At 42.6% G+C, this 12,409-nt stretch overlaps 1 protein-coding gene across 1 annotated transcript in view; it reads right to left on the bottom strand.

The window, feature by feature from the left end:
• LONRF2 (LON peptidase N-terminal domain and ring finger 2) overlaps positions 1-11,933 on the bottom strand; it is a 35,031-nt gene extending 23,098 nt beyond the window's left edge. Inside the window, exon 1 of the mRNA XM_060169353.1 lies at positions 11,258-11,933. Within this exon, the coding sequence (XP_060025336.1) occupies positions 11,258-11,933 (676 nt within the window). The remainder of the gene's footprint in view (positions 1-11,257) is intronic.
• Positions 11,934-12,409: the final 476 nt, after the last annotated feature.

Here is a 12,409-nt window from a genome sequence, read left to right as displayed (position 1 = left end):
GCTCTCACTGTGAAGTGATGACAGTGTATGAAGTTGTTGATTAGGCAGGGTACCATGGAAACGTGACAAAGCCGGAGCTCAAGAAAGCAGAACTATCATGGCCATGTTTCTAGGCCGCTGGACAGAGTTCACTCTACCCATACTCACTGTAGTCTTTGAAATAGGGCTGAAGTGTGCATTTTAGTTCATCAATAAAATTCTGGGCGCCTAAAATGTGTTCTCATCTCTCCACTTAAGACGCATTTTTGACCTGCTCCAAATCCTTGATCTTGACCTTTTTCTCAAAGTAACCACTTGGTACTTTCCAAAGCCTACCACATCTCCTCTCTGTTTACAGAGTTAACTGGTCAAAGGTGCAGGCAAGGCATGGGGAGCAGGTATTAATTATGTTACTGCTACAAATGTGTAATATAGAGAAGGTATGACAAGGAAAAAAGTGGGAAAAGGGAAAAGTAGCAGCAGGAATGGAGGAGCCAAACAAGAAAAGCTGAATTTTTTAAAAAGACACTGACAGGCTGGAGCAGAGATTAACAACTTTTTCTGTAAAACGCCAGACATTAAATATTTTAGGCTTTGCAGGGAAAGAGGTCAACTTGAGGGTATTATGCAGGTATTTGTACAACAAGAGAGAAAACAAATATTTACACCTTTTTTATTGACAAACTGCAAAATATAGTAATTTAGTTCTTTTTTTGTAGTATAGGTCTACTAATTAGAAAAATGGAATTCTCTTAGAGAAGACAACATTTTCCTCAATTCAGGTTCAAAGTTAGTGTTCCCTGTCATCAAAATTGATTGAAAATGTTCACCTATTGATCCGTAATGAGATTTTACATATTCACCTTTGAGAAGGCACACAGGTACTATGGAATACTGATGTGAATCCACACGCATATAATTTTAAATTGAGCATTTCACTGCCTGGAAAGTGTTTATAGAATTCTATTAGATTCTTTTTTTTTTTTTTTTTCAGTATGCGGGCCTCTCACTGTTGTGGCCTCTCCCGTTGCGGAGCACAGGCTCTGGACGCGCAGGCTCAGCGGCGTGGCTCACGGGCCCAGCCGCTCCGCGGCATGTGGGATCTTCCCGGACCGGGGCACGAACCCGTGTCCCCTGCAGTGGCAGGCGGACTCTCAACCACTGCGCCACCAGGGAAACCCTCTATGAGATTCTTCTCATGATATTTGCCCCTTTAGTATGTCAATATACACTAAATATAATCGCAGATTAATCATTTTCAACTGAATATTAGATGAAAGCCCCTCAATTGCATGGTTGAATGCATTCTGAAATACAGAAATCTTCTTTGGAGACTTTTGGAAATCTAAAACAAACAAAACAAAACAAAACAAAACCGCTGCTGGAAGTACAGTGTGAGCTTGGGAAACATACCTACGAAGGCATTAAAACAAGCGAGTATTAAAGTTCATAGAACGCTCTTTCAGCATCTATTACATGCAGTATATCTCCTCCCTGTTATTACAGTGAACCACGTTGAAAGATTTGTCTAACGTTGAATTATCCTTACATTCCTTGGATAAGCCTTCCTTCCTGACCTTAACTCTTATTACACTGCTGGATTCAAAATATTACTAAGAAGTTTAATTAAGGTTTGCGCATCTATGTACATGTCAGACCAGTCTATAAATTTTTTTCCCGTGCAAGCTTTACCTGATAACAGTAACAAGATTATTCTAACCCTACAAAATGAGATGGAAATCTTTCCAAAATTTTTTATGAGCTATCGATAAAATAAGATAGGAGTTAATCTTCCTTGAAAGTTTGTTAGATCTTGCTTGACAGTAGTGCCTCTGTTCAGAAGAAAATCCCTGAGTTCAATTTCTTTAATGGTTTTTGGTCCATATCAGTATTTTACTTCTTCCTGGATCAATTCTGGTAATTTATAGTTCCCTTAAAATTGTTCTTTTCGTATTGATTTTAAGATCTGTTGTATTTATATCTGCAGTTATACCTTCCTTCATTCCTGATGCTACTTGTGCTTTGCATTTGTCTTCATCACACTTGCCAAACGTGTCTGTTTTACCAGGTTTATAATAAACCAGCTTCTCACTTGTTAACCGGCTCAATTTTTCCTATTTCACTAATTTTTCTGTTTTTCCGCGATTCTGTTGCTTATACTTTGTGTTAGCTCAATTGATGTTGAGTTTCCTGAGTGAAAAACACATTTCATTTACATTTATTTTTAATCTTTTTCTAATGCGTTTAAGCCTCCACTCCTCAGATTCTAAAGGCTGCTTTTACTGAAGTCCGAGGGCAATAAAATTCACTTCCCATCTAGACGTTGAATGAATCAAACTATTTTCTTTGCTGGCTTCTAGCATTTGACAACCCATTTATGAAGCCAGCACTTCATAATTTAACCTATTAAAACATTTAAAATAGATCTCAACACATTTTCTAAGCATCAAGCCTTAAGCTTAATAATACTCAGAATTTATTGAGGAATCGCTCAAAAAAGAATGGAAGAAGAAAAACAATTTTAAATGTTTTGTGTAGAGAAGGTAAATGGAAGAAAAATGTTTCCTCCAAAAAAACTAACACAAAATTTCAGAGAGTTTACCAATTAACCCCTGTACAGGCAAAAGATTCAGAAGAGCACAGCCTGAGAACAGGCTTTGTGAGAAGAGAAGAGGGATTGTAGTTTGTGTTTAGGGCTGATCAAAGGCTGTTCTCCTCCAATTGCCACCCAGGGCCACTGTGGTGCTGGGAGCTGGGGTTACTGCCGGACAGTCTGTCCAGTGAGTGGGCAGTGGAGAGAAGTAGAGACCTATACAAGTGCTACTTTAAAAGAGTTGAATGAAGTGACACAAAGCAATGACAACTGGGTAGTGTTCCCAATGAATAGAAGGAATGAACAGCAATCTCCTTATAGGTTATTTGTTCCAACTAATGTAGGACTTACAAAGTCAAGTCCATAAATCTTGAGTGTACATCTTGAACTTTACATATGTTACACCCATGTAATCACCACCACGGTCATTTCCAGGATCTACGAAGGTTCCCTTGGGCACTTTCCCAGTTAGGACACCTCTCCAAAGGGTCACCACCAGTCTGACGTCTATCACTACAGATTACTTTAGCCAATTTTTGAACTTCTTATACATAAATGGAATGGACCCTTGTATCTTTCACTCAGTATCATTCTGTGAGATTCATCCATATTATTGATTATTGATTATTGATTATTGATTGATATATTGATATATTGAATATATATTGATATATATTATTGATTATTATTATTATCAATATATTATTGATATATTGAATATATATTGATATTGATTATTGATTATTATTATCATCCATATTATTATTTTTAAAAAATAAACTTTTGTGTAATATTATTTTGTGCATTTTACACAAAATACTCTGAAGTGATTTACTTACTCTACTGCAGGGCTGTTTCTCAAATGTTTCTGGCACATACAAGTAAAGCTGACACATTCTTGCATGTGTCCCCTGGTGGACATGACATTCATTTCCATTCGGTATATACTCAGAAGTGGAAACACTGTGTCAGAGGTTGTATATATGCTTAGCTTTAGTAGGTACTCCCAAACATGTAACTTCTACCAAGTGACATTTCCACCAGCAACATAAGAGTTCCAATTCCTTCAAATACTTGCCCAAACTATGTAAATGTTTAACCATGTAAATAGTTAAACTTTCATTTTAACCATTCTGGCGGGTATGTAGTAAGATCTTATGTTAGTTTCAATTTGCATTTGAGCACCAATTATGTTGGGCACCCTTTCATATGTTTATTGCCCTTTTGAGACCTACTTTTGTAAAGCATCTGTGGAAGTCTTTGCCTATTTTTTGGACAGACTTCGTTTTTGAACCATAGGCGTTCTATCAATATTCTGGACTTGCATTCTCAGTAAGACACATATTACATATACACACCACCTTTTCACTCTTTCAGGGGGTCTCTAAGGAACAAAAAGTGCCTCATTTTAATCAAATCAAATTTATTTTTTCTTTTACCATCCTTTTAGTGTCTTATTCAAGAAAAAATTGCCTGTCCCAAGTTCATATTCTCCTATGATTTCTTTTAGAAATCTAATTGTAATTTCAATGTATGAGGTAAGTGTCCAGGTTCATTTTTTTCCATATGAATAAGCAACTGACTCAGACTATTTAAAATACTTCTTTCCCCAGTGAATTCCACTGGCATCTTTGTAGTAAATCAAGTGTCAGTTTCTGTGTGTCTATCCTTGGGCCAATACAACTCTTAACCACTGCAACATCATGGTACGTCTTGATACTTTATAAACTCTCCAGCTCTGTTATTTTTCTTCAATACTGCCTTGGTCATTCATCAATTTCCACCAAAACCACTGGCTGAGACTTTGAAATTGCATTGAGTCTACAGTTCAATCTGTAGAGTACAGATATCTTATTGATACCCAGACTTGCAAGTCATGAAAATAAAATCTTTCCATTTATTTAAGTCCACTTTAATTTCCCCCAGAAATGTTTTGTACTTTCAGTGTAGTGGTAGTGAACATCCTTCAGATATTTCAGGATTCATTCCAAGAAATTTTTTGTTCAGTGGGTTGTTTTCAAATTGTTTTCTATTTGTTCTTTACTAAGTATTTATAATTATCATTGGTCTTTCTATATTGACCCAATATTCAACACTCTTGATAATTCACTTATAATTTATAATAGTCCAAATATTATTCTGGAGTCTCTAGGTATGCCCACACATGATCTACAAATAATAACTGTTTTATTTTTCCAGTTTTGATGCTCTTTTATTTTCTCCTCATTACACTCACTAGAATCTTTAGTACAATGTTGAGTGGCAGTGATGACAGTGAACAACTCTGTCACCTAGTGAATGGGGAAACATTCAATATTTAATTAGGATGGGTTCTATAGATATTCTTTAACATATTAAGAATGTTCCCTTTTATTCCTAGTTTCCTGAGAGATTTTAACAGACATACGATTTTTCTCCTTTATTCTGTACACGTGGTTGATTTACAATGAACAAAGTAACATTCTACTTGATCATGATGTATTGTTCCTTAAGTTTATTACTAGATTCAATTTGCTAATAATTTGTTTAGGATTTTTGTACCAATGCTCATAAGAAATATCGGACAGTATTTTTCCTTTCTTACAACTGACGTTTGCGCTCACCTTTCTTTCCTCCTTTCTACTTCCTTGGGATTCGATTTGCTTTTCTTCCTCTAGTATCTTGAAATAGAAGCCTGGAGATCACTGATTTTCAACTTTCCTTTTGTAGTAGAGACATTTAAAGCAATAAATTTCCCTCTAAGCATTGTTGCAATGACATCCCATAGTTTTACATACAGGCATACATGAGCGAGATTGTGGGTTCAGTTCCAGACCATCACAATAAAGCAAGTCACACATTTTTTTGGTTTCCAGAGCACATAAAAGTTTTGTTTACACTATATTATAGTCTATCAAGTGTGCAACAGCAGTATATCTAAAAAAAACAATGTGTATACCTTAATTTAAAAATACTTTACCGTTGGGCTTCCCTGGTGGCGCAGTGGTTGAGAGTCCGCCTGCCGATGCAGGGGACGCGGGTTCGTGCCCCGGTCTGGGAAGATCCCACGTGCCGCGGAGCAACTGGGCCCGTGAGCCGTGGCCGCTGAGCCTGCGCATCCGGAGCCTGTGCTCCGCAACGGGAGAGGCCACAGCAGTGAGAGGCCCGCGTCCCGCAAAAAAAAAAACAAAAAACAAAAAACTTTACTGTTAAAAAACATGCTAACCATCAACTGAGCCTCAAGCAAGCCATCATCTTTTTGCTGGTGGAGGGTCTTGCCTTGAAGCCGATGGCTGCTGGCTGATGAGGGTGGTGGCTGCTGGAAGTTGAGGTGTCTGTGGCAATTTCTTAAAATGAAACAATGAAGCATATGCCACAGTGACTGACTCCTCCTTTCATAAGCAATTTCTCACAGCATGCACTGCTGTTTCACAGCATTTTACCCACGGCAGAATGTCTTTCAAAACTGGCATCAATCTTTTCAAACCCTGCTGCTGCTTCATAAACTAAGTTTACATAATAGTCTAAGTCCTCTGTTATCGTTTCAACAATCTTCACAACATCTTCACCAGTAGATTCCATATCAAGAAATCACTTTTTTTTTTTTTTTTTTTTTTGCAGTACGTGGGCCTCTCTCACTGTTGTGGCCTCTCCCGTTGCGGAGCACAGGCTCTGGACGCGCAGGCTCAGCGGCCATGGCTCACGGGCCCAGCCGCTCCACAGCATGTGGGATCTTCCCAGACCGGGGCACGAACCCGTGTCCCCTGCATCGGCAGGCGGACTCTCAACCACTGCGCCACCAGGGAAGCCCAAGAAATCACCTTCTTTGCTCATCCTTAAGAAGCAACTCACCTACTAGTTTTATCCTGAGATGGCAGGAATTCAGTCACATCTTCTGGTTCCACTTCTAATTCTAGTTCTCTTGCTGTCTCCACCACATCTGCAGTGACTTCCTCCATGAAGTCTTGAACCCCTCAAAGTCATCCATGAGGGTTGGAGTCAACTTCTTCCAAACTCCTGTGAATGTTGACATTTGTACCTCTTCTCATGAATCACGAATGTTCTTAACAGCACCTAGAATCGTGCGTCCTTTCCAGAAGATTTTCAATTTCCTTTGCCCAGATCCACCTGAGGAGTCACTTTATCTGGCAGCTATAGCCTTACGAAATGTATTTCTTCAATAGTAAGACTTGAAAGTTGAAATTACTCCTTGATCCTTGGGCTGCAAAATGGGTATTGTGTTAGCTGGCATGAAAACAACATTAATCTCTTTGTACATCTCCATCAGAGCTCTTGGGTGACCAGGTGCATTGTCAATGAGCAGTAATAGTTTGAAAGGAATCTTTTTTCTGAGCAGCAGGTACCCACAGTGGGCTTAAGATATTCAGTAAACCATGTTGTAAACCGATGTGTTGTCGTCCAGAGTTTGTTGCTTCACTTATAGATCACAGGCAGAGTAAATGTAGCATAATTCTTAAGGGCCCTAGGATTTTCAGAATGGTAAAGGAGCACTGGATTCAACTTAAAATCCCCAGCTGCATTAGCCCTTAACAAGAGAGGCAGCCAGTCCTTTAAAGCTTTGAAGACAGGCATTGACTTCTCCTCTCTAGCTATGAAAGTCCTAAATGGCACCTCCTTCTAATAGAAGGGTACTTCGTCTACATTGAAAATCTGTTGTTTGGTGTAGCATCTTCATTAATGATCTTGGCTAGACCTTCTGGATAACTTGCTGCAGCTTCTACATCAACACTTCACCTTGCACTTTTATGTTATGGAGACAGCTTCTTTCCTTAAACCTCATGAACCAAACTCTGCTAGCTTCAGAGTTTTCTTCTGCAGCTTCCTTACCTCTCAATCTTCATAGAATTAAAGAGAGTTAGGGCCTTGCTCTCGATTAGGCTTTGGCTTTAGGCAATGTTGAGGCTGGTGTGCTCTATCCAGACCCCTATAACACTCTGCATATCAGCAATAAGGCTGTTTCACTTTATCATTCATGTGTTCACTGTAGTAGCTCTTTTAATATCCTTCAAGAACTCTTCCTTTGCATTCACAGCTTGGCTAGGTGTTTGGCACAAGAGGCCAAGCTTTTGCCCTGTCTCAGCTTTCAACATGCTTTCCTCATTAAGCTTAAATATTTCTAGCTTCTGATTTAAAGTGAGATGCATGACTCTTCCTTTCACTTGAACACTTAGAGGCCATTTTAGGGTTCTTAATTGGCCTAATTTCAATACTGTTATGTGTCAGAGAACAGGAAGTCCCGAGGAGAGGGAAAGAGTTTGAAATAATCAATATTCTCTTATATTTTTTCATGTATTTACTCTGTCTAGTGATCTTCATTCCTTCCTTTAGTTCCATGCTACCGTCTGCACCATTTTCCTTTAACCTGAAGAATTCCGCTCAGTACTTCACGCAACTGTGATGGCAATAAAAGTCCTTCCTATTATTTACCTGCATTTGAGCATCTTAATTTTGCCTTCATTTCTGACAGATATTTTTCATCGGGGTAAAGAATGCCAGGTAGGTTTTTTTCCCCCTCTTTCATCACTTTCAAGATGTTACTCCATTATCTTCTAGTTTTAATAATTTTGTTGAAAAGTCAGCTATCAGTCTTATTCTGGCTCCTTTCAAGGAAATATATCCTGCCTTCTCTAAGTGCTTTTAAATGTCTCTTTATGTTTGATTTTCAGTAACTGGGCTGTAAGATACTTAGATACGTTTTGTTTGTTGTGTGAAGTGAATGCTTGTGTTTATCCTGTTGGGCTTACTGAGCCTCTTGGTTCAGTGACTTAAAGTTTCCCATCAGATCTAGAAAATTCTCAGCCATTTTTCCTTCAAATATTTCACTTGCCCCTTCTCCCTGTCTCCTCTTCGGGGGCTCATATTCCACAGATTTTAGAACTTTTCTCTGTGTCCCCCATTTCTCTTATGCTCTGTTTTTTTCCTCTGTGATTCAGCTTGGATATTGTCTATTGGCTTGTTCCTGAGTGTTCCTATCCTGATTTCGGATGTGTCCAGCCTGTTTTCGAATCTGTCTAATTCTCAACTTCAGATACCGTATTTTCCAGGTCTAGAATACCCATTTGGTTCTTTTTAATAGACGGTTATCTATTGAGTTCTCTTTTCACATGTTTATTTCTGTTTTAACATACAGTTATTTTGAATTCCGCTCGCAACTTATTGGCCAAAATTAGTCACATGGCTCTACCCAACCACAAGCAGGCGAGGAATGCAATCGTACTTGTTTGGAGAGGCTATAAAGATACAAACATTCGGGGAACAGCATTAATGATTACCACCCTTGGCTACGGTCACAAAATAACTAAGGGTCAGCCTGGGTCTAAACACAGGCATTTCCAAATCCAAATATTTGTAACCTTTTTACTATAACAAAACCTCTCTTGGGAGCTAATTCATTACTAAGTTAACTTTTGTCTATAAATTTTTAAACTAGGGAAACTTGGCTTTCTTTTCCAATCTTTGAGTGGAAAATGGATACTGAATAAAGGTCTCATGATGAATTGACTGCAATAATCCATGTTTTTAAAACTTTTAAATTGAGGTCTAATATATAAATGGAAAACACAATGAACTGTCACAAAGTGAACACACCTGTGCATCCACCGTCTAGGTCAAGGAACAGAACATTACCACTACCACTCAGGTCCCTCCCATACTTACTCACAATAACATTCCCCTTTTTCTTCCCCAAGGTAATCACTGCCCTTACTTGCTTCTAACATGCCATAGTAATTTTGCCTGTTTGGACTTACAGATAAATATAATCATGTATTAAAAAGGCTTCTGAGTCTGGCTTTCAATTAACATTATGTGATTCATCCACACTGTAGTATGTAACTGAAGTTGGCTTATTTTCTTTCTATGTAGTATTCCACAAAGACGTCACAATATATTTACTTATTCATTCTGTTCCTTTTGGACATTTGAGTTCCACTTTAGGGCTATCTCTAATGATGTATACACGCTCTTGTACACCCCTGTATACATTTTTTCAGTGCACATATGCTTGTACCTCATTGAAGCTGCTTGGCCAAAGGTCATAATTAACATTTTCAGATACTGCCAAACAACATACCAGGGGTATAACTATGCAGACCCATCAGCCGCATACAACAGTCCTCATTTTCTAAATCTTCTCCAAGAGTTGGTATTGTGATCTGTTACATTTCCAGCAATTATTTTTTAAGGTTCTGTACTTGTGCTGTCTACAACAGTAGCTGTTGGACACATGTGGCTAGTGAAAACAAGAGAGAGGTCTAGGGCAACAAAGGAACTGAGTTATTTTTTATTTTAACTAGTAGAATTTTTAAAAACGGATACTCTTCAGTTAGAGGATAGCTTTTAAGTTAATTTGGAACGACACCAACATGAGAATCCACTTTTTCAACTCTAAATTTTAAGAAATCTAAACATAGAGGAAGTACTTCTGATGAAAATTTAGTATCCAAATCGGGGTGGGTAGCAAATGTAAAATACACAATGAATTTCGAAGATTTACTGAGAAAGTAAAAGCTGGATTTTTTTACATTAAAGATATTTTGAAATAACATTTTGAAGGTATAGGGTTAAAAATATTTTTAAAATGAATTTCACCTGCTACTTTTCACCTTTTTTAAATGGGTTAACAGAAAACGTAAAGTACCATATGCGGCTTACACAGTATTTCTACTGAAGAGTGTGGCTCTACACCATATATACTGATACATAAATAATTGAAAACTAAAAGATACACAGCCTGTTAAAGTACGGATATGTTGGTTTCAAATATGGTACCAATTATTTGCTACATAAAGCAATTTAACTGACCGATTCCAGCAGAGAATCTCCCAATTTGGATACAGGTGTGCCTTCTAAAAGAGAAAACCTTAACCCTAGTTTACAATAAAATGCATAATGACTAGAGCACACAATAAGACGCTTAGTAACAAAACATTAAACCAAGTCTTCTTGACTACAGATTTAAGTCATGCACACACGACCCTGTTTCAAAACCAGCGAATTCAGAAAACAAATCACCCTCCATCCACACATTCTCCACCCCAAACAACTGTCAATAGAGCATACTCATTCAGAGTCAAACGCAATGACCAGGACGGAAGTTTGGGCTTCCTTTAAATTATATATTCTTAACAGGTGGTGGCTGGGCGGGAAGCGGCTGGTGCTGGTCACAGACTCTAGTTTAAAAGATAAAATAAAATAAACCAGACTACTAGTTAGTATGTAACCATCTAAAAAGCTAATCACACCATTACGACATCTAACGGCCTTTGAGAGAGAAGGGAGGTCAGGGCCAAACAGTGGAGTGTAAGAGCATCCTTCCTGGATGCACCAGCAAATCCCCCAACCACAAGGCTATCTTCTTGTGATAGCCCGGGAGTGTTACCTTCTTGTAACACACGAGGGTGTTCGCTATTTGCATTTCCCTGCAAGACGAATTAAAACCCTTGGCCCTCCCCCCACTCCTATACGGCTGAGATAGGGTGAAAAGCAGTGCTGGCCTCACAGGGCGGCTCAGGAAGGCCACGGAGGTCCTGGAAAAGACAGCCCGCAGGTGCAACTGGCCCCTACTCTTCGCCTCACCGCCTCCAGACAGCACAAGAGCCCCGCCGGCCGAACCCAGCTCTCCCGTCCCGGCCCTGCCCCTCAACAGGCGAGCGTGTAGGTGGCCCAGCCCCCGCGCCCGCTTACCGAGGTCCAGGGCCTGGTGGCACCTGAGCAGAGCGGTCTCGGGCTGCTGCTGGCGTTGCAGGATCTGCACCTGGCCCGCCAGCCTGCGCGCCCGGCACTCGGCCGGGAAGCACTTCTCCAGCAGGCCGCTCAGCACCACGTTGACGCGGCGCACCGGCGACCGGCCCGGCCCCGGCTCAGCGCAGCGCCTGCACACCGTGAGCCCGCACGGCAGCGTCACCGGCTTGTGCAGCAGCCGCCGGCAGCGCGGGCAGTCCAGCAGGTCCCGAGGCGCCGCGGGCACCGAGGCCGACGGCCCCCCGCTCGGCGCCTCCCCGGGGGCGCGGCCCGGCTTCCCCACCGGCGACCGCCGCTCGCGCGGGCCCGGGACGCACGCCAGGCCGCTCGCCAGCTCCCCCAGCTCGTCGGGCCGCAGCGCCCCGAGCCGCGCGGCGCCGCGAAACGCGCCCAGGGCCTCGGGGAGGCGGCCGGCGCGAGCCAGCGCGTCCCCCAGCCGCAGGCATAGGCCGCGGTCGGGCCGCGCGAAGCCGGCCAGCGCGGAGCGGAAGAGCTCGGCAGCCGTCTCGTACTCGCCCGCGCGGAAGGCCTCGTCGCCCTTCTCCACCCGCTGGGCGAGCGGCTCCCCGCAGTCGCAGCCACGACAGGGGGGCGGCGGCGGGACTGGCTCGGGGCTCATCACCGCGGGGCTGAGGCGACTAGGGCCGAAGGGAAGAACGGAGAAGGGAGGATGCTCGCTGCCCGGGCCCGGCGACTGCAGCGCGGGCGCCGCCTTCGCCGAGAGCCACGCGCGTCTGTGGGTGGGCGGTGCGCGGCGGGCCGCGCGACCACCGCCGGGGGCGGGCGCGGGGTGGGGCCGCGTCTCCCACACGGCGTGGGCGGCCGGGGGCGGGGTGGGCGCGGCCGAGCCCCGGCCCGCGGGGAACGCCCTCCTAGCTCCCCTGGCTTAGGCAGCCGGGCCGCAGGCGGGAAGGCGGCGACCCCTCCACGTTCGTTCGGCGTCTCCGCAAACCCTCTCCCTCCTCGCCCCGGGCGGCCCCGCGCGCGCGTCTGCGTGCGCGCTCGTCTCCACGCGCCCTCGTCCCGCGCGTTCTCTGCCCGCCCCGCGCAGCTCCTTGGCCGTCCGCTGCCGCCCCCGCGCCTGCAGCAGGTGTC

The sequence above is a fragment of the Lagenorhynchus albirostris genome, chromosome 13 (assembly GCF_949774975.1).
Source record: "Lagenorhynchus albirostris chromosome 13, mLagAlb1.1, whole genome shotgun sequence".
NCBI lineage: Eukaryota > Metazoa > Chordata > Mammalia > Artiodactyla > Delphinidae > Lagenorhynchus > Lagenorhynchus albirostris.
Note: the sequence above shows the minus strand (reverse complement) of the source record. Positions and strands in the feature narration are given on the sequence as shown.